Raw genomic sequence first — 24031 nt, forward strand, 5'->3', positions numbered from 1 at the left:
AACGCCGCGATTTTGTACGCTAAGGTGTGAATGCAGCCTTAGGTAGGACAGAAAAAAAAGTGCAATATTGTTTTTGGGCTATACTACTGGTACAAACAACTAACATGCAGATATGTGGTATCGCTGCGATCGCCAAGAGCAGGAGAATTTAGGGTTGTTATTTGGTGGTAGGTTTTGATAGTAACAAGAAATATACATCGAAATATAAAAAAAAATAAAAAAAATTAAATACTTTTGGTTAGTTTTTCTTTGATAATAAATAAATACTTATAAATGGAAATTAATCGTGACCCCACGTAATTGACGCTTTTTTCGAACGGTGCATGCGCGGGCATGCTAAGTATCACGTCAAATTTTCAAATAAAATTGCGCCCCCTCAATGCCTAGTCGACGTGAACGTAACTTACGTCCAGCCCCATTCACGGACGACTTATGCAAACGTCGTAAAACGTGAAAAATTTGACGCTGTTCCGACGTCCATACCAAACATTGGTACGCCTCATCTACGCCTCATAGAGCAGGGGTAACTTTACGCCCAAAAAAGCCTAATGTAAACGACGTAAAAAAACGTGTCGGTCGCACATACGTTTTGAGAATCGGCGTATCTAGCTCATTACCATATTCGACGCGTAAATCGACGGAAGCACCACCTAACGGCCAGGGTAAATATGCAACTTAGATACGACGCCGTAAGAGACTTGCGCCGGTCAGATCTAAGACAAATCTATGCGTAACTGATTCTAAGAATCAGGCGCATAGATACGACGCCTCAAACTCAGAGTTACGACGGCGTATCTGGAGATACGCCGGCGTAACTCCTACGAGAATCTGGGCCTTAGAGTAGTATTTGGTAGGTATAAGTAGCACATTTTATAGAGATCTATACTGTACCTCAGACCAAAAAGAGGGACAACTGAAGAGAAGAGATGGACAAAGAGATATGGTTCTAAAAAAGGGACAGACCCTCCGAATGAGGAACAGTTGGAAACGATGTAAAACATGCTTTAGCTAGAGTGCCACTTTACTGCAAACTTTCAGCTTTATTAGTAGAAAACATTTTAGTTAACTGTCGAAAATAGCCCATTGTGGAGGCCACACAGAAGACAAACAGAACAGAACTTCAGAGTGACAAAAACATCAAGTTGATCCTCCTCAGTGGGGGTCCCTGTACACCCCGCCTTCTGGACGTGTGTGAGGAGGAGGGGGTCTGTTTTTCTGGTATTTGGGCTCCTTAGAGAATGTCTTTACTTGTGTAAAAGGCATTTCCTCCTCAATGCTGTCCAGCTGCATAAGACCTCCCTTAGTCCTGCTTATTTCCTGCACAAGGCTCATCACACACAGTGCTGTGTGAGCACAGCAATCTGCACAGCTGTCCATTGCGATCTTTGCTGTCACTTCTCCAACTTCCCCTCTCTTCTTTATCTCTCGCTCTCTTCTTACTTATAAACTGAGAACTCTGCTGTGGAGGAACAAAACCTGGAGTTCTCTGACTCCTTGCCCACACTCAGCTCTGTGTCTGTCTGTCCAGCTGTGCCTGTGCTACGCTGCCTGCTGAGGGCTTACTGGAAGCCAGCGCTTTTGGATACCGGCTGAAAAAGGGAAAAGCAAACCCAGCATGATGAAGGCTCTGATGCTGCTGATTCTCAGCTGTCTGAGAATGGGACAACCAAGTAAGTCCCTTTAATTTCTACATGTGTAAACTCAACTGGAGCTCAGGTGTCTTTTGTTTCAGCCTTGACCTCCGCCTTGATCTACAGGAACCAATTTGAGGTTTTGGTGGTTTGTACCTTGAAAGTGAATGGGTCCTTGGTTTTCAGTTTTTAACAACTGTACCATAATCTTCTCCATCTTCACCATTGTAGATTTGTTGTGTACATTTTTTCTGAAATGTTTGTACCTTTATGGTTCTGACTTCTAAAAACAAAGCCTGTCCCATATGGACATTTCAAAATTGGATTTTGGTGAGACGTGTGCCTGGGCTTCCTATCTCCAGAACATTAGTCAATTAGCCCAATGACACCCTAACCTCTGATCACTATCTATATATCCAAATCTTTTACAATAACTGTTACTACTCAAGAACAAAAAAAATAGCTGTATGGTTTTATAATTTTTTTCCCTTGTTCTTCTTTTGACTGTGGGTTTCAGAATCATTTTCACAATTGTATAATATATAAGGAACAAACCTAATGGGTCCTGAAAACTTGTGTATTTAATAACTTAAGCAAGCCAATTAGAATCATTTTCACAATTGTATAATATATAAGGAACAAACCTAATGGGTCCTGAAAACTTGTGTATTTAATAACTTAAGCAAGCCAATTAGAATCATTTTCACAATTGTATAATATATAAGGAACAAACCTAATGGGTCCTGAAAACTTGTGTATTTAATAACTTAAGCAAGCCAATTAGAATCATTTTCACAATTGTATAATAATATATAAGGAACAAACCTAATGGGTCCTGAAAACTTGTGTATTTAATAACTTAAGCAAGCCAATTAAAATCCGAGTATCATATAAACTCTAAACTTTCTGAAATATCTATTTATGATAGGTTAGCCTTTTTGGACATCCATTGTGTAAATAATTATATGAACTTGGTATCCCCTGTAATCATCTCGTTTTTTATGGTTGAACTGAATGGACTTGTGACTTTTTTTAACCTGACTAACTATGTACCTATGTAAGGTCAATGCTAAATGTGTTAGGCTTTGAAAATAAAAAATGTTTTATTGTTAAGTTCAAGTTTTCCAGAATACTCACCCGGACTTGCAATCTTGCGTTTCCATTGTAATAGTACATGGAATTTTATTTGCAAAGGCCCTTCTATTATATCTCTAAACACCTGGAAACTTTACACATTATAATTAAATTAATTCAAATAATATCACCTTGGATCTCAGGATTTTCGAAAAGGCTTGCACTATAATATATTGTTAGCCAATAAATGTTACCAGCTACTTTATTTGTATTGTTCTACTACTACTTAACATGATACCAAATATTACTGCTACACCAAAGCATGGCAGCTAATGGTACTTGGAGTTAATTTGAAATATTGTCATGTGTGCTTTAGTCCAGTCTACCCACCCAAGCCTGACATCCTTTGTTCTTAATACAACTGTTTCTTATTATTTAAAACTAGCCATACACTCTGTGATTTTTAGGGGATATAAGACTATTGATAATTAGGATTTATCCACATGCTGGAAATTTCTTCTCATTTTGAGGCAAGGGTTCTAAAATCTATTTATCACCCAAGACTGAGTCTGCCTCTGAACTCTCTTTGTTTTAAATGAATTACTTGTCACAAAGGTACTACATCAAATATACAGTGCCCTGATGGGGTTTGGGTAAATGACAAAATACTGGTCAACAAGATTAAGGCCTCGTACACACGATAGGTTAAACAGAGGACACCGGTCTGATGGACCGTTTTCATCGGTCAAAACCGATCGTGTGTGGGCCCCATAGGTTATTTAACCATCGGTTAAAAAAAAGCCAACTTGCATTAAATTTAACCAATGGATTCCTAACCTTTAGGTCAAAACCGATCGTTAGTAGGCACGACCATCGGTTAAAAATCCACGCATGCTCAGAATCAAGTCGACGCATGCTTGGAAGCATTGCACTTCATTCTTTTCAGCACATCGTTGTGTTTTACGTCACCGCGTTCTGACGCGATCGGTTATTTAACCGATGGTGTGTGGGCGCGACGGACCATCTCTCATCGGATGGACTGATCGTGTGTACAAGGCTTAACCCATCTATGATGCAAGATTTACACCACGTTTTAGTAAAATGAAGCTGATATGTTAAAAAGCAGCTTTTTAAAATTCCACTGCTGTGTGAATTTAGCTTGTACGGTTCTTCAAAAGTAGCCTATACTATATATCCACAATATTTTGTATAGAACTTCAGGTCCCAGCATGTCTTGTCTGTCGGAGGCTTTTTACGAACCCAAGGACATATTTTATTCTCGCTTCTTATTGTGATTCTTGCTTTTAGTATCCTTAGATGCTCTGTAGGTCTTAGGTTGTCCGTAAGCATCTGGAGACAAGAGTTCATCTTGTAGCGAACGCTTTCGGCACAGCAGCCAATCGGATTAGGATAGACTGTGGTCAGATTACCGCTGAAAATCTCATGATTAATGTGGGTGTTCCACTGCTGCACAAAGTGAATTTAGGCGACATTCCCACTTTTGCATTATGCATGGGGTAAAGTTTGAATTGCATTATAGATGCCTTTTTGGAAGTTTGTATACATGTTTAACATGCATTATCGTTCATTGCTTTAGAAGGTGCAATTTGCTGGAAACCATCCAAAAGGTGAAGTAGCTGATTTTTTTAATGTCACACTTAAAACGCAAACGTATCAATGCAACCTCATCCTAATGGCAAACTTTTTAATATACAAAATCTTTAACCATAAAAGCGTTAAAAAACATTTTTTATATCTAGTTGGGTTTTCAAAAAACTATGTCCAGTCAAAACTTTTTTTTTTCATATTTAAGTAGAGTATGGGGAGGCTGGAACCATTGTCAGCCTTTCATTGCTGTCTGTGCCCCTGTTGTAGATGTGTCCCCATTTCCTGCCTAGTGAAATTGTTGTCACCTTTACAGCAAGTAAGATGTGGCCTTACAAAAGAATGTCAGTGAAGACCTAATAGGGGTTCTAATCCTTCACCACCTTTTACAATTTTTATTTATTACCGGTATTTATATAGCTCTAAAAATGTACGCAGTGCTTTCCATAATGTACATTCACATAATTTTCTGCCCTCAGGGAGCTTACATTCTGAGGTCCCTACCTTATATTCATACATATACATACTAGTGCCAAAAATAGAGAAGAGCCAATTAACCTACCAGCATGTCTTTGGGGTGTGGGAGGAAAGCGGAGTACCCTGAGGAAATCCACACAACCACAGGGAGAACATGCAAACTCCATGCTGGTAGTGTCATGGTTGGAAGTCAAACCAAAGACCCTATAGTGCTACAAGGTAGAAGTGCTAACCACTAAAAAGTTTTGGCTGTACTCACACTTTAAGGCCGCGTACACACGATAGGATCGCCAGAGGAGAACGGTCTGAAGGACCGTTTTCATCAGTCCAAAACCGATCGTGTGTAGGCCCCATAGGTTCTTTAACCTTCGGTCAAAAAAATGAGAACTTGCTTTAAAATTGAACTGATGGACGCCTAACCGATAGGTCAAAACTGATCGTTAGTATGCAAAAGCATCAGTTAAAAACCCGCGCATGCTCAGAATCAAGTCGACACATACTTGGAAGCATTGAACTTCGTTTTTTTAGCACGTCGTTGTGTTTTCTGACACAATCGTTTTTTTTTGTAGGCGCGACGGACCATCAGTCAGGTTCATCTGTTAACCGATGACAACGGTCCTTCGGAACGTTCTCATCGGATGGACCGATCGTGTGTGCGCGGCCTAAAGGTGTTTTATCTATTTTTTTTTTATTTTAGTTCTGCTTGATTTGATTTGATTTTGCTTTAATGAAAGTATTGTAATCACGTCCCAGCAATGGTATTCATAGGCCATTGTTTCATAAGTGTGTGGAAAAAAAGATTTGCTTGAAAACTATGCAGAATAAGCTGTGGTTTTAATGCCAGTCCCACGCAGCGAGTGACATCCTGTAAGAGGGGAAAACCAGGCGCCAAGTTCACAGCTCGTACACAGACTACAAAATAGTCTAGGTGTGTGTTGGGTACAAAGGGGGACTTTTGTTGGGTGGATTGTTTTCTGATGCGAGTACTGGAGTCATTGCCTGTAACCACCAGGCATAAATTTGGTAAGGCTACGATGAATATGGATGAATATGTAACATCTTTAGTGAATGTCAAAACAAGAAATAAAAGGATTTGAGTGGCTTATTAAGGGGCAATATATTCCTACATGTGGCTTACTTCTTGCCTTGGAATTCCTTAGAATAGGACAACCAACCATCACGTTATTGCCTTCTTTCCGAACATGACAGCAGAGATGGAAAATTAACCTGCACAGAAAAGTTAGACAAAAGTCCCATAGTTCGGTGTGTCTGAAGATCTGTGTGTGTTTGAATGTGAGTGCTTTCAACATCCGGAAACCTTATCCATCAATCTCAAACTAACCCTGCTAATCAACCAAAGTCACCACAAAATTGTCTCAAGCTTTTTTTTTAAATCTGTAACGTCATTTGATTGTATCATGCACCCAAAAGCGGACCATACACATTGCAATTTGAATCTACCAACAGCTATCTAGTCCGAGGGTCCCCCTAACTGGATAACACAGAATGGATTGTTTAATTAGGCTCTTACATGACATTGTTTTGGTAAATCCAAAGAATACTAAGTTTGTGAAATCAAGTTGTATGGTGCATGTCAATCTTAAAAGATCAGGCTGTGAGTTAATGAACATGAGTTCTTTAGGGTGGCATATCTTAAATTTTTTGAATATTGGAACCCCTGAAATACATTTTAGACCTCAGGGAACCCTCAGTAAAAATTATTATTTCTACAGAACATAGGACATCATTATGATCAGTGAATTATAGATATAGTACAAAATAAGATAATTAACAATGGAGTACACCTAGTGTATGTGATACAAAAGATGACCATTTTGTATCACATCATTGATCTATATGACAAAATATTCCTTTATATCATTGAGTAACAGAGAAATACATGATTAGTGAGCAGGGTAGTGTCTCATTATACTAGTGGTCAGCAGAGCAGAACCCCCTTACATTGGTGATCAGTAGAGAAACACTCCCTTACTATGGAGATCAGTGGAGAAGGACCCCCTTACATTGGTGGTCAACAGAGAAAGATCCTCTTACATTGGGGGCCATTGGAGAAGGAACCTTTTACATTGGTAGTCTGTCGTGCCTCAATATAATGGTAGTCAGTGGCTCAATGCTCTTGTAAATGGGTGGTCTGCAAAGAAGGGACCCCTTACATTCATGATGATTGTAATGCCCTCTAATATTGGTGGTCAGTAGAAATGTGCCTACCTAAATTGGTGGTCAGTGGGGTAAGTGTTCCCCTATATCAGCGGTCAATGGAAAAATGCCTGAATACATCAGTGCAGTGCTTCTGTACATTGGTGCCCATTTTAGTTCCCACCTTATTGGTGGTGAGTGCAGAAGGCACTACTTACATTGGTGGTGAGTGGAGAAGGGCCCCATAAACTGATACTCTGTAAGGGAAGTGCTCTCTTACATGGGTGGTTAGGGCAGAAGGGTCCCCTTAGAATGTTTCTCAGAATGACCACCAATCTATTTGTGGAATAGGAAAGAATGATGCCTTATAACTGTTGGTCAATTTAGAGAATGCTCCTCACAGACAGCTAAATTGATCACTGGTGTCAGTGGTTATTTACCTGAGAGTTGAGAGGCGCCAGTGGTCCCATGCATCTGGTCTTATCAATTGACACTGCCAGAACTATGCAGGCACTATAAATCAGGTGATCAATTCACCACTTCTCATTGCTCAAAGAACCCCTAGTAACTTCTAGAAGAACCCTAAGGTTTCACAAAACCCTAATTGAGAAAGGCTGCAGGGGTCTCCGAACTTTTCAAACAAAGGGCCAGTTTATTGTCCTTCAGACTTTAGGAGGGCCAAATTGTGGCCAGCGGGGGAAAAAATGTCCCGGGCCCAGCATTGGTGAGAATAAATATGGCATCAAAGTTTGCAGTGAGTAGAATAAGGAGTAGTGCCCCTATTAGTAGGAATAATTGTATCCCATCATTGGTATCAGTGAAAGAAATTTTGCCCCCTTGTTGGCGTCAGTGGGAAGAATAGTGCCTCATATCAGTGGGAGGAATAAAGCCCCAAGGGCCCGGATAAAGGCTAGCAAAGTGCCACATCTGGCCCTCGGGCAGCAGTTTGGAGACCCCTGCCCTAGAGTATTCTACTAGTGTTCTACGACTCATTGGCTGCTTGCCCTATAGAATACATTCCATTACAGTTATATAGATATGCAACACATATGGATTCTAGTATGTCTAGAAAATTACAAAATATCCCACCACTTAGCTCTATTAGTCATTAAAGGGGACCTATCTAATGGAAAATAAAAGCAGTTGCACACATTTTCAAATACAAGTGGCACTGTACATTTCTGTATCATGTGGTCTACTCTTATTAGGGCACCAACACTAAGACATATAATATAGCACTGAATAAACTGGGTGGAAACTCATCTGGAGGCCGCACATGTGTAAGCTGTGTGCGGTAGAGGTGCCTTGACACAGCATGCGTCTTGCACATCTTCCAATGTATTTTAAATTAGAAACAGATTTTATGTGTCCTCTTTATTGTCTAGTGGGTCTGTGTGCTGGAAAATGTTACTGTATTATGCAATAGGCAAAGTACCCTTCCCATCGTGCACTGACCTCGTTGGTTATATATTGATTGAGCAGCTGCCATTTTTACTGTCAGTTCCCAAGCATTCTGAGTCTCCGAGATTTCAGAATCTTGTAGTTGCAAGCCATATTTTAAAAGAATGTTTGGAGAATGATTATGATCGCGAAGGCGAAATACCCAAGAGAACCAGGCAATGCATGCAAACAGATGGTTTATAGATTGAGAAGAGGTTTTCGCCTCTAAAGCCAAAACAGGAACAAAATACTTAAAATGAAGACAAGTTCTCCCACATTAAATCCTGACAGCTGCTTTATAAGGGCAGAGAGGACCTCGTTAAGGGTTTCATCCATATCACTTTAGTGGGAAATTGTCCATCAGTGATACAAGAAGACCTAAATTCAGTTAGGGTTAACGGAAGCCTGAAATTATGGAGCTTAACATTTGGGACTGAAAATTCTAGCTGCCTGGCTATCTCTGGCTTAGTAGTTTCTGAGTTGCTGATCTGCAACACGTATACAGATCCAAAGTGCGGACTGCCTTGATTTCACTGGTTGCATACTTGCAACAATGACTGAAAAAACACAGACACGCATATAGCATTTTGGTGTGCGGTGTGGTCTGGCCTGATCAGTGCAGTGCTCATGCGCCGATCTCCTTTTTTTTCTTAACAAACTTTATTGAGGGGTCACACAGACACCTCATGAAGTTTGACTGCCAGCCGCACTGAGCATGATGCAAAGTGATGGATTGCCTTGCACAGCACTGTGCTGGACAAATTTACTGCATGCAGTACTACTTTTTTTTTTCAGAGTAGACCTTCCGCCCACCACCTCAACACAGTGGTTTGAACCAGGCAATTAAGGAAACAAAGCATTTTGCCTTGTCATGTAGTGGGACTGCGCTGAAATAGCCACCCAGCGTAGTCATGGTCCAAAACCCACACTTGCTGCAAGTTCTCACTTGGGTTCCCACTGTTGCTCATTCCTTAGCTTCCTCCCCAGGTAGTGGTGGACAGATCTGAGAAATTTGAAAATGTATCACAAACAGATCTGTCACGAAAGACACGAGAGCTGTCCTTCATCCTGAACATTTTTAAGTAGTTGGTGATCAATCGAGTAATATCAGTACATATAGAGCAAATGGAGCAGCTTTTCTGTGCCCACTGCAATCCTTATAAACGTCAATTAAGGTGATGGGGAGCCAAAACAGCTACCTTGCCTAGAGCCTCACTGAAAAAAAAAACAGTTTCAATCACTATTGTCCCCTGACAGTGCCTTCCCTTCTCGTCCCGACTGATTAACAGTTGTAAGATCAGAAGAGCCAAGCATACAAATTTATGGTGCTCTTAGGACAATTAAGCATAATTCGACAGCATGCACTTCTAACCCCCCCATCTGCACGTTGGCCACCGTAATGGTAAATTGTATTCTACATGGGATCCTAGCAGGGGCAAGCCCTATTTGTCTGACTTAATGTAGTTCACTCTGAATAAATTGTTCTCATTTGGACTCTGGAATATGTCATTCATGACAACATCCAGATCCCATGGAGCTCAGGGACATTACTCATGTCTGCCTGCGATGTGCTCCTTATTTCAGAGGCTAAGCAGATCACAGGGGAGAGACGGCTCTTGTATTAAAAATGGGTTTATAAGAACTGCTGGTATATATTTACCCATGTTAAAATGTCACAATTTAAAGTAGCATCCTAAATAGAAAGCTGGCAGTGTAAAATATCAGATGAAACCATCCAGTGCAGCTCATTGGTCTCTTAGGGTGCCTATGCTGATTCTAGATTTAAAAAGTCTGTATATGTATATGTATAGGTGTGGCTCCCTGGTCTCCCACGTGACAATGCCAATGACTGTTTATAGATCTCTCAGATGTACAGAGGGTGTACCTCTGCGCCACTGTAGGAGTGCGCATAACCCCTAACACTGAACCTCAAGCTAACCCCAAATCAAATTAGTAACCTAAACTATATCCCTAAATGTAACCCTTAACAGCAATCTAACCCTTAATCTAATCCATAAAGCCAAACTTAAACCCAACCCTTCATTCCAACAAACCCTTAATCTAATCCATAAAGCCAAACTTAAACCTAACCGTTCATTCCAACCTAACCCTTGACCTAATCCATAAAGCTACCCCTGAATCCCACCCTTCATCCCAACCCAACCCTTAACCTAATCCATAAAGCGAACCCCAACAACCTAAACCCTTAAACATATCCATAAAACAATGTTTATGCTTTGAATCTGTTGAGCTGCCTTTTAAGCTAATGTGGATATTTAATATTTGTTTCTAGCATACGTACGTCATTGTAGCTAGCTTTACCCATACTTTAATTTGTATAATGCAACTGTTGGTTAACTGCTTGCCGACCGATACATGCATTTTTACGTTGGCAGAATGGCACGGCTGCGCAAAGGGACGTAGTCCTTTGAATTCACCGCTGTGCGGGCATTCGCGTGCCCCTGCTCTGTCACAGAGCTGCAGAACAGGAGGATGCATGTGTAAACAAGGCATCTCCCTGTTCTGCCTTGTGACAGGACACTGATCTTCTGCTCCCCGTCTTCGGGAGCAGTGATCAGTGTCGTGTCACTGGTAGCCCACCCCCCCACAGTTAGAATCACTCACTAGGACACACTTAACCCCTTCCTCGCCCCCTAGTACTTAACCCCTTTCCTGCCAGTGTCATTTACACAGTTATCAGTGCATTTTTATAGCACTGATCGCTGTATAAATCACAATGGTCCCAAAATAGCATCAAAAGTTTCCAATGTGTCCGCCATAATGTCTCAGTCATGATAAATATCACACAACTGGGTGACCTCATTAAATAAATAAATGTACTGAAGGATGGCAACCCTGTTCATACTTAAACTTTAGCTTTAAAGTGGTTCTAAAGGCTGAAGTATTTTTTTATCTTCATGTATTCTATGCATGAAAGTAAAAAAAAAAAAACCACTGTATTCAGCAGCCCCCCCCCCCTCCCGCTAATACTTAACTGAGCTCCCTCTTGATCCAGGGACGTGCACAAGAGCATCGGCCCTCTGAGGACACTTGCTCCTCATTGGCTCCCGCTGCTGTCAATCACAGCCAGTGAGCCAATGAGGAGAGAGAGGGGGCAAGCTCGAGCCATGGCTCTGTGCCTGAATGGACACACTGCAGCAGCTCAGGAGCTCGCTGACTTGGGTGCCCCCAGTGCAAGCTGCTTGCTCTAGGTGCACTCAACAGGAGGGAGAGACCAGGAGCACCGGAGGGACCCAAGAAGAGGAGGATCAGGGCTGCTCTGTGCAAAATCACTGCACAGCGCAGGTAGGTATAACATGTTTGTTATATTTTTATTGTAATATCACTTTAGTGCTGAACCTCAGACTTTGTTATGTTCCTAGTGTAGTTTATATTATGTTGATGACAATTATATGGTCAGCATATTTTCCATTTTTAACTGCAATTATGCTGCAGTTGCAAAATGTTTATGTGCCAAAACAAATATACGGTGAAATATGTTACGAAGAAAAAATACTGACTGACTTACAATAGGCCAGGTTATTGGAGCACAAATCAGAAGTGCCTGCTGTGTTTAGTGGGTTCCTATTTACATTTATATATGTATCAGAATAGGACATCCATATAGGCTGCTTTGTATGGGAGGATGATTGAGATTGGTTCATGGAATAAGTGTAAAGCACTGTACACACAGCCCAGAATCTCGTAAAAAAAAAAAAAAACGCTGTTTTTCATGACGAGATTCTTGGCAAGATTATTTTGCCGGCCGATTGTACACATGGGCCATTCAAAAGAACCACCGTTCTTTTGAATGGTACGAACGTGGTGACGTCATCGACTACGACGACGAGCATGCACTCGTCACATTCGATGCCGTCACTGCCATCTTGCTTCACCCTACCTATGCCTTGGAAGCTACCGCACATACTTTAAAGTCATTTCGAGCATGCAAGGGTTTCCATGGAGAGGTAAGTATACAGACGCTCCGGTTTCTCGGCAGGAAAACACTGCAGAGAATCTCACGACGAGAAAATAGAGAACAGGCTCTCTATTTTTCTAGTCTAGATTCTGGGCAGTTTTCTTGATTAGAAACCGGAGCATCTGTATACTTACCTCTCCATGGAAACCCACGCATGCTCGAAATTACAGTTTTCTTGACGAGAAACCGGAGCATCTGTATACTTACCTCTCCATGGAAACCCGAGCATGCACGAAATGACTTCTCGGCAAGAAAGCTCTGCCAGCAGTTTTCTTGCCGGTTCTTGCCGAGAAAACCGTGCGTGTGCACGAGGCTTTAGGGAGGATGCTGGATAAGTGCAGTGTTCCGATCCTTTAACCAGTGCCAGCAATTAAAATATTGGCCAGCCATATAATAACACCGACAAAGAGTCTTTCACACTCTGCATTCTGATGGCTGTAATTTTTACATCTCTGACGTCACTCTTCGCAGCAAAGCACAACAGAAACACAGGATGTCACCAAAAATAAACTTTTTTTTCCGAATAGGCTGCTGTTTTCCTGTTTACTGTATCAACACTAATACTATAGGGGATGGTGGATTTTTGTCATCGTATCACCCTGGCCGGATCGGTGCTTTTTTTATTTTATGGTGTGGTTTATGAGGTTTGTTCAAGCCCGAACACCAAAAAAAGAAAGCAAGCGACCTCAAGATTTTAACTAGGTAAGTTTGTCATTGTAATTAGAAACAACAAAATGACTTTATTTTGAGTGCTGGCTTTCTTTCTTACTGGTTATTACGGTCCAATAATACGCTGCTCCAGATCGGTCCGTCTATACCAGTGATGGTGAACCTTGGCACCCCAGATGTTTTGGAACTACATTTCCCATGATGCGCAACTAAACTGCAAAGTGCATGAGCATCATGGGAAATGTAGTTCCAAAACATTTGGGGTGCCAAGGTTCGCCATCACTGGTCTATACTCTGGCCCCCAAATCCACACAGAAAGGTGCCGGTCCGGATTTCAACCCTGAAAACTTCAAAAAGAGAGGTGGATGACCGCACACCTATGCATGGAAAATCCAGACGCTTTATCAATGTAATCCATAAGTAAAAAAACAAACATCACAGCCACTTGAGAAAAGGAACAAACTCTGACACATTTCATGCTTAATCAACACCCATTACCTGGTGTTGCCTTTTAAGGGTCTTTGGGATCCCCAAAAGTGAGTTATACTTGTGATATCTCTATTTTTTGCCCTACATCAGGGATCTCCATACTACGTGCCTCCAGCTGTTGCAGAACTACACGTCCCATGAGGCATTGTAAAACTCTGACATTCTAAGACATGACTAGGCATCATGGAAATTGCAGTTCCTGAACATCTGGAGGGCCATAGTTTGGAGACCCCTGCCCTACATAATAGCGACAGACCTTGCTTGGTTGCCGGTCTACCATCGTACTCTGTTTAAAGTAGGTTGTATCGTGTTCAAAATCATGAGAAGCCTTGCTCCGAGTTACCTCTGTTCACGCTTCCACAAACGAGTTCTGGGAATATCACTTAGATCGAGCAGAAGAGACCTCCTTCACATCTCTGGGCCTAAGAAGACCCGGCGTGGTGGTCAAGCTTTCTCCTACCAGGGTGCCGTGCTGTGGAATAGCCTCCCTGCTGAGCTCCAGGAGGCCCCTACCAGCTTAGTAAAGGGGGAACAATAACTACAAGTAGATATTGATGGTCAGACTTTGAAGCCAAGGAAGTATATTAAAAAATAAAGTTGAATATCATATTAAATTACAAACAAATATACATGATAATAAGTCCCCAGTGTGTAGGTTCCTATATTAGGCAACAGTGTTGCAATCATCAAGGGTAGTGTCATATGGCTGGAGGAGGGTGAGGTATGTGTCCCAGGGTGTACAAGCGTGTACCCTACCAGCTTAGTCTTTCACAGGAAACTGAAGATTTGGCTCTTCACAAGCCTTTCTTGTTCCATCTCTCATGCTGCAACCACTTGCTTCTGTCTCCTCCTAGTCCCTGTTTTTTTTCCAGGGACTCCACCAAGCGTGTCGGGATCCTATGGGGTAAATGACAGTGCTATATCAAGATGCCACTCAACTCAACTAAGCTTGGGAGGGCCCGTTGGGTTCCCAACAAACCAGTGGCAATATATATATATATATATATATATATATATATATATATATATACACACAGCAAATATATATATTTTATATATCTTATCCTACAAATAAAATTCTAAATACTAACAACTTACAAAACCATACACAACTTGGCCCCCGACTACATCACTAAGCCAGTCTAAAAACTACCAACCAAATTGTTCTCTTCGCTCCTCCCAAGACCTCCTTCTTTCTAGGTTCCTTGTCTCCTCCTCCCATGCTTGCCTTTGTGACTTCTCCTGAGTATGGTTGAAAAAAGACAAGTCCATCTAGTTCAACCAATAATAATAAAAAATAAATAAAAATCATACAATCCCATATACACAATCCTATACCCACAGTTGATCCAGAGGAAGGCAAAAACCCCAACAGAGCATGATCCAATTTGCTACAGCAGGGGAAAAAATTCCATCCTGTTCCCCCAAAAGGCAATTGTTTTTTTCCCTGTATCAACTTTACCTATAAATGTTAGTACCCAGTTATATTATGTACATTTAGGAAAGAATCCAGGCCTTTTTTTTAAAAGCAATCTGCTGAGCTGGCCAGAACCACCTCTGGAGGGAGTCTGTTCCACATTTTCACAGCTCTTACTGTGAAGAAAGCTTTCCGTATCGATCCTTTAAAGTAAATCTGCCAAGAAATAAATAAAGGGTAGGGTAGCCCAACTGGTAAGCTACCCTATGGCTTCATTGTCATTGTTTTCTGGGAAGTTGGAGAAAGGTTAGAAGACCTTATCTGCAAAATTGTTTCAGGTCAGCAACTTAAAATACTGAAGCCAGAATTTCATGTAAATTGGCTGGAGGATAGGTCAGCAATGGCAGTCTCCATATCATATTATGGCAAATCCCTTTAACTCAGGATGCAGCTTGCCAGTAGACCTTGTATGACCAGTTATGTCAGAATCAAATTGGTTGTTATGGCCAGTGGAGTCGTTTTCCATTAAAAACCCTCAATGTTGGCAGATAATCATATTATCAATAGGGAATAAGCTGATTGAACGTATTGTGGTACAAACCAAGTCCAGCTGCATTATGAAATGTAGATGTAAGATCACTTGACATGTCCTAGACTGTTTTGTGTGCCGTAGCTGAGCGACTGATAAATAACAACGAGGAGAGGATATGGAGGAGGTGGCGACATAGCGGAGCCTGAACCAGCTTTGTTTAATTCACTTGTAATTTGTCAAATAATGTCAATGTGTTTACTCAGAGCTTTGGAGCAGATGCTGGGGAGGAGAGGCCAACAATACTTAAGGATCCTCAGAGACAATGAAATAAGAAATACATTCCTGTAGAATGATCAGAATCTAATGAATAGAAACAGTCGTGTATGTGTGTCTGGGCCCCATGCAGAGATACAGGCAGATTCAATTGTATACTGGGTTCAACTTTTACTGCCTCGTACACACGATCCGGCTTTTGCCCGACCAAACTCACATCAGAATTCCGACAGAATTCCATCGGAGGAAATAAGAACATGTTCTCTATGTAAACTCAGATTGAATTCCTCGGAATTTCCGATGGAAAAACTCAGATGGGCATACACACGGTCAGAATTTTCGATGGAAAAAGTCCATCTGACTTTTTTCATCGGAAATTCCGATCGTGTGTACGAGGCATAAGGCTTCATGCACACTGGGCTTAAAAAACGTTGCTTCAACAGGAGTTTTGAGTTCTGCCTGTAGGAGCGGCTCAATGTTATCCTATGTGTCCATGTACATTAGGATGTTTACAGGCATATTTTGAGTTCGACGTTTAGATGCAGGAAACAAAAAAAACTTCTGATTTGCGTTTCTGATTGGAGCTCATCGGCAGAAAAAACATAAAACTCTCCTAAACTCATCTAGACTTTGTACAAAAAATCCTCTATATGAGCATTTTTTTCCTCCCAAGAGAACAGAGGGCCAGATTCATTTACCTGCGCTGCGGCGTAACGTAACTCATTTACGCTACACCGCCGAAACTTTTCAGCGCAAGTGCCTGATTCACCAAGCACTTGCGTGTAAACTTACGGCGGTGTAACATAAAGCCGCCCGGCGCAAGCCCGCCTAATTCAAATGGGGCGTGTACCATTTAAATTAGGCACGCTCCCGCGCTGAACGTTCTGCGCATGCTCCGTGTGAAAATCTCCCGCCGTGCTTTGCGCGAAATTACGGCGCCCCAACGTGTTTTTTGAACGACGACGTGCGTAACGTACTTTCGTATTCCCGGACGTCTTACGCAAAAAACTAAAATTTGAAATTCGACGCGGGAACAACGGCCATACTTTAACATGGCTGGTCTAAATCTAAGCCATGAAATAGCAGGCTTAAGATTGCGACGGGAAAAACCGACTAGCAACGACGTAAGAGAATGCGACGAACGCGCGTACCTTCGTGGATCGCCGTAAACAGCTAATTTGCATACCCGACGCTGGAAAACGACACAAACTCCACCCAGCGGGCACCGGAGAATTACACCTACGATCCGAAGGCGTACGAAGCCGTACTCCTGTCGGATCTATGCCAAAAGCCGTTGTATCTTGGTTTGAGGATTTCAAATCAAGATACGACACGGCAAATTTGAAAATACGCCGGCGTATCAGTAGATACGCCGGCGGATTTCTGCTGTGAATCTGACCCAGACTTTTTTTAAGCCCAGTGTGCATGGAGCCTAAAGGTGTGCTCTTCCCTCGGTGCCACCTTTCATGGCTCCCTATTGGTCCTTTAATGTGAAGAATGGCTTTACTAACAGCAAAGTTTGGGAGGCAAAAGGGAAAGCGTTTGATTTTTACAGGTTAAATCGGAAACAGTAAAAATGATATTTCTGTTAAGTCCATGGTAGGTTAAATCGCCCACTGGCTTGCTTGCTATAAACATAGGTCTATCCACCAACAGACTCAATGGGCCACTTGGCCTTTTTATGCTATGAGGCTACGATGGGGTTGATTTACTAAAGGCAAATAGGCTGCTCACTTTTCAAGAGGATTTTTACTTAGCCTAATGAATGTTCTTTATTCACTAAGGTAAAGGAAAATTCCCTAGCAAAGTGAAAAGCCCATTATTATTATTATTTTATTTTTTTAGTAAATTAACCCCTTAGTATCTATTTCACAGACTTTTTTAACTCCTGTAATTGCTACAGTCCTTTGCTAGAAACAAAATGCCAGGGGCAGAATCGCTAAGAGCCAGCATGTCCCTATGGAATTGCTCCCCAGAACATTGCATAAACCTTGATCGCTAGCTAAGATGGTGACATCTCGTTGCCTCAGCCAGCAAGAGACATTCCATAGGGACATTCAGGCAGCCTCTTTAAAATCCTTCCCCTTGGGATTGCAACCAATAGCAAGCAGTAGGATCACTAGCAGCAGAGTCCCTTGTTTGACCTTACAGCATCTAAATTGTTAAAATTTAAATTTCTACCATGTAAGAAGAAATTGTGTAAATGCTTAATTTTCCTTCTGTCAATGCCAAATGCCTCTCTGATGAAGAATTACCTTTGCAGAAACTGACACTTCTGGGAGTGTCGCTGCCCTCTGCTCATAGTGCTAAGTAGTTCCTCCGGTCAACCCCTTTGCCCTGTTGGGATCTGGGGTTCAGTGTCATAAAACCACTAGGCACTGAAGGGAACGCAGAGCTTCTTAAAGCGGTTGTAAACCATTTATTCATAGCACCCTCAGTTTATAGTCCATATAAAAAGATTATAGCAATGTGACCAGGTTGTGCAACCATAAAATGTCCATCCAGAAATGGAAACCTCCACAAGGGGATTAGAAGCAAAATCAAGCAGGAGCTACAGAGTATAAAAGAGAAGAGAGGCACCTCTAAGTGTAGCAATATGTTGCTAAATGTTGTACCTTCATTAACCACTTCCCGACCGCCGCATGTATATGTACGTCCACAGAATGGCACGTACAGGCAAATGGGCGTACAGGTACGTCCTTGCCTTTCCGCGGGTCGGGGGTCCGATTGGGACCCCCCCCGCTACATGCGGCGGTCGGATTCCCGCGGGGAGCGATCCGGGACGACGGCGCGGCTATAGGTTTATAGCCCGCTCCGTCGCGATCGCTCCCCGGAGCTGAAGAACGTGCTTCACTGTGGCGGCTGCATCGATCGACTCATCCCTTTTATAGGGAGACTCAATCGATGACGTCAGTCCTACAGCCACACCCCCCTACAGTTGTAAACACACACTAGGTGAACCCTAACTCCTACAGCGCCCCCTGTGGTGAACTCCCAAACTGCAACTGTCATTTTCACAATAAACAATGCACTTTAAATGCATTTTTTGCTGTGAAAATGACAATTGTCCCAAAAATGTGTCAAAATTGTCCAAAGTGTCCGCCATAATGTCACAGTCACGAAAAAAATCGCTGATCGCCGCCAATAGTAGTAAAAAAAATAAATAATAAAAATGCAATAAAACTCTCCCCTATTTTGTAAACGCTATAAATTTTGCGCAAACCAACCGATAAACGCTTATTGCGATTTTTTTTTGCCAAAAATAGGTAGAAGAATACGTATCGGCCTAAACGGAGGAAAAAAAATGTTTTATATATGTTTTTGGGGGATATTTATTACAGCAAAAAGTAAAAAATATTGCATTTTTTTCAAAATTGTCGCTCTATTTTTGTTTATAGCGCAAAAAATAAAATACCACCAAAAGAAATCTCTATTTGTGGGGAAAAAAGGACGGCAATTTTGTTTGGGAGCCACGTCGCACGAGCGCGCATTGTCTGTTAAAGCGACGCAGTGCCGAATTGTAAAAACGCCTTTGGGCATTTAGCAGCATATTGGTCCGGGGCTTAAGTGGTTAAATGTAACCATATTGCTACACTTAGAGGTGCCTCTCTTCTCTTTTATACTCAGTTGTGACGTGATGCTACTTGTATATCAAGACATTACTTGTATATCAAATCAAAACTTATTAAAAAATGTTGCTTGTCTTGCAAAACGCTCTCAAACCAAGGTTTTTCTGTACCTCTAATAACCATTGTAAAATATTAATAAAACTTTGCAACTTTACATTTTGTGATAAAATAGAGAAAAATGAATTGAGAGGGGGATTGAGGGGGCCAGTGAATATGTTCAGTAAAGCATAGAAGTGTTTTAGTTTTTACTGTTACAACTATAATGTCAGACAAAATGTTTTTTTTGTTTTATTGTTTTAGATAGAGTAGTGCCGCGTACACATGATCGGATTTTCCGATGAAACAAGTCAGATGGACTTGTTTCATCAGAAATTCCGATCGTGTGTGGGTCCTATCTGACTTTTTTCCATCTGAGTAAAAAAATGGAACATGTTTTAAATTCTTCCGATGGAAAAAAATCAGATGAGAAATTCCGATTGTGTGGAATTCTGTCGGAGAAAAATCAATGCATGCTCAGAATCAAGTTGACGCATGCTCGGAAGCATTGAACTTCATTTTTCTCAGCACGTCGTAGTGTTTTACGTCACCGCGTTTTGGACGGTCAGAATTTAGTCTGACAGTGTGTATGCAAGAAAGCTTGAACGGAATTCCGATGAAAAAATCCATCGGACTTTAGACCATCGGATACTCCGATCGTGTGTACGCAGCATAAGAAATATTTTGAACTCTTATTTTTTTTTTTTTGCCTTCTGTGTCCCTATAAGGATACTATCAAGAGATGAAGGAGATATGCCCTCACTTTCTACCAGGGTGATGTGTCTCTCACAGAACAGGAAGTGAAGAAAAAATATCCTTTATGGAGACACAGACAGCATTCATGTCTGACAAAAAAAAGGGACAGAGAAAGGATTTAAAATATGACAGTTGTATCCCTTTGCAAGTCTGTCTGGAAATAAAAAATAAAAAGTTTGCTGGAGTTGAGCTTTTATCCTGGTTGGTCAAACTTTGTACCCTGCTGTTCAGAAGAATTCAGTGGAGACAAGCAGCTTGTTCCAAGCCCCGCGTCCATCCGTCTGCCTGGCTCCATCCTGTTAACATTAACTCAGGGTTGAAGTGCTCTTCTATCCTGTTTCTTGCTCAGCTCTGGGGATTGGGAGTTAGATCTACAGGAACCGGCCTAAGTTCCTGAGTCTCGCATAACGGCTTGGTTAAACCTTCTACAGCCACCGAAGCTTTAACTACGTTTTTCAGGGAGGTTATTGTAGGACTAGTCCATAGAAAAGGACAAAGACTTGTCATGTGTGATCTGCAACTCCTATGAAGACATGGCAGACACAGGTGAAATGATCTTATGCCCGACGGTCTTTCCGCTCAAGCTGTCTTGCATATACACGGTCACACCAAATTCCGAACGTCAAGAACGCGGTGACGTACAACACTAAGACAAGCTGAGAAAAATGCGTTGACTTGATTCTGAGCATGCGTGGTTTTTAGTCCGTCGGAATTGCATCCAGACGAACGGAAATTCCGATAGAAATTTTTTTCATCTGAAAAATTGAGAACATGTTCTCTAATTCCGTCGGAATTTTTAACGGAAAAAGTCAGATGGGGCAAACACACGGACAGAATATCCGATGAAAAGCTTCCGTCTGACTTTTTCTGTCGGAAATTCTGCTTGTGTGTTGTATCAAGCATCAGTCTTGTTTCACATCTATGCGTTTTTTATTGCTTTTTTGCAGAAACGCACCACAGTCCATTCAACATGGTTTCCTATAGGACACGCTCACATCTATGCTTTTTTCAGCCATTGCGTTTTTGGAAACGGTCAGGGACTTTTTACGAAGCAAAACGGTGCATTTTTGGTTTAAAGTGGTACTAAAGGTTCACGTTTAAAAAAATAAAAATAACAAACATGTCATACTTACCTCCACTGTGCAGTTCGTTTTGCACAGAGTGGCCCAGATTGTCCTCTTCTAGGGTCCCACGGCGGCTCCTCCCCACAATAGATATCCCCCTCTGGGAAGCTCTCTCCCGAGGGGGTTACCTTGCGGGCACGCTCCCGTGTCATACACTCGGCGTACATACCTGCCGAGTGTATGACTCAGCCCCGCCCCCGGCGGCCGTGTCATTGGATTTGATTGACAACAGCGGGAGCCAATGGCTGCGCTGCTATCAATCTATCCAATGAAGAGCCGAGAAGCCGTGGGAGAACGACACGGGATCACGCCCACGGAAGTTCAGGGCTCAGATAAGTAAAACGGGGGGGTCGGGGGCGCCGGACAGTGCAAGGTGTTTTTATACCTTAATGCATAGGATGCAAAAACACAAGGCTTTACAACCCCTTTAATAGATGTAGAGAAGGTGCAGAAAAGCATGTAGTGCATTTTTGTTTTGTAATCCAACATATTGGTCAAAAAAAAAAAGCATAAAAATGCAAAACATATAAAAAAAAATTGCAGAAATGCGCCAAAAACGTGTATGCAAAAAATGCAAATTGCAAATTCACACTCCCTTGTTGTTGTAATGTGTGATAATAAAGGGTAAGAAAACCCTAGCAATGACCTTTTATTTGGCCCCTCCCTTGTGGCTTGTGAAAGCGTGACTAAAGTTACAAAAACAAAAATTACATATATGCTTCAAGGTTCAATTCTCAATTGTTTCATCATGTTTCTTAAAAGAATCTGTGTACATTTAGTCCCCATACATACCCAAGAATTGTTTCCAGAGATTTACAATTCCTTTAGTCCTCTGCCTACGATTATTCTGTTCTCAAAATAACTCACTTTGTAGCCAACCATTCAGATGCACTGAGAGCAGAGAGTGTAAATGATGACAATTGATGAGCCTGAGTGAAAGAACACAACCGTGGTATTCCTGTAGAGCAGCATGTTCCTTTCTGCTGACCAATGGTGTAGATTTTAGCTCTGCTGTACTTGATTAGGGTTCTAGAAGCAGGTCTGATAGAATGTAATCATAAGACTGCATAGCTAAAATCTATTGTACACCATCAAGTGGAGAGGTTCATACCTTAAACATGCATGTCTAACAGGTGCCTAGAGAAGTTTTTGTTCACATTTGCAATCGGCAGTATTTCTGATGTATTATAACCCCCTGTTGGTTGTTGCGAAGAGCTGAAATACTAAAAAAACAGCAGCCACAGCTACAGGGAAGGACACATTTTCAAAGTTAGACCCAGTGATCAATGTGCATTATTAATACAAAGAATGCAAGTTTAGTACTCTTAAATCTACCATTGAATTTTTTTTATTATATCTACAGTATTTAAGTTCAAAAAATACTTGTTGATCCAGCATGCCTATGGTTAATTGCTGCCTGAGGCAGCCAATTGTGCAACCCTAATGCCACCCCGATTTTGGATCTCTTTGGTTGCTAGGGTGCTGGCACAGCAACCAATAATGCTGTGACCCAGCCACCAGCATCCTAGTAACCAGCTTAGTAACACTGCGCTGTGTACACTAGACAGCGTTACTGAGATTTAATAAGGATGTAGTGTCTGGTATATACACTCCAGCATTGGTGCCAACCCCTACCAAGTGCTGACTCTCACTTCTCATTGGCAGCAGGCCCTTGGTTGATTCTCCCAAAAATCTTGTCAGCTGTTTGCTTTTTGTGCCTACAGTTTTATTAGTTACAGTGGGCCAGATTCACAAAGGAGATACGACGGAGTATCTCAGATACTCCGTCGTATCTCTCAGAGTATCTATGTGACTGATTCGTAGAATCAGTTACGCATAGATAGCCCTTAGATCCGACAGGTGTAATTGTTTTACACTGTCGAATCTTAGGATGCAGTACCGCGGCCTCCGCTGGGGGGAGGTTGCGTCGTAAACCAGTGTCGGGTATGCAAATTAGCAGTTACGGCGATCCACAAAGGTTTTTCCCGTCGTTACGTCGTTGCAAGTTTTAGATTCCCGTCGCAAAGATAGGGCTGCTATTAACATGGTGTAAAATGACTCCACCATGTTAAAGTATGCCCGTCTTTCCCGCGTCGCTTTTGATTTTTTTTGTTTTCCCGACGTAGGTACGTTACGCACGTCGCGATTCTCAACACGTCGGCGCGTCGTAATTTCGCGCAAAGCACGTCGGGAAACTTGCGACCGGAGCATGCGCAGTACGTCCGGCACTGGAGCGCGCCTAATTTAAATGGTGCCCGCCCCATTTGAATTGGGCCGCCTTGCGCCGGACTTGTTTACGATACACCGCCGCAAGTTTCCAGGTAAGTGCTTTGTGGATCGGGCACTTAGACTGAAAACTTGCGGCGGTGTAACGTAAACGGGTTACGTTACGCTGCGCCGCAGGTACGTGAATCTGGCCCATTGTCCCTAGTTATCTCTAAGGGCTACAAAACTCCTACATTCTATGTTGCTGAAAAGAGGAGAAGGCAACATTTCTGTAGACCTGTCCTAGGGTGACGGTGCTGCTTTTACATAGATACAATATAGTGAGTGAGTACTGTCAGTCCACCCAAAACTAATATTTAATTTTTTTTGTAGGTGCTGGAAAGTTACTTTAGTTTCTCTCAGAGACTATTGGTGAGATCTCTGCACAGCTGCTGTGGTTTATAAAGGGCTCCCACCATCCCTGTTTCATGCAATTAGGGGCTGGTTGCTGCAAGTTATTGCTTTGGGTACATGGTTC

General features: G+C 42.0%; 1 protein-coding gene across 1 annotated transcript in view; it reads left to right on the forward strand.

Moving 5' to 3' along the window:
• The first annotated feature begins 1264 nt into the window (after positions 1–1264).
• Positions 1265–24031, forward strand: part of ENG (endoglin) — a 93902-nt gene continuing 71135 nt past the window's right edge. The window contains exon 1 of the mRNA XM_040324756.1: positions 1265–1670. Coding sequence (XP_040180690.1) covers positions 1616–1670 — 55 coding nt within the window. The 5' untranslated portion in view covers positions 1265–1615. The remainder of the gene's footprint in view (positions 1671–24031) is intronic.

This window comes from Rana temporaria, chromosome 9 (assembly GCF_905171775.1).
Source record: "Rana temporaria chromosome 9, aRanTem1.1, whole genome shotgun sequence".
Lineage (NCBI taxonomy): Eukaryota > Metazoa > Chordata > Amphibia > Anura > Ranidae > Rana > Rana temporaria.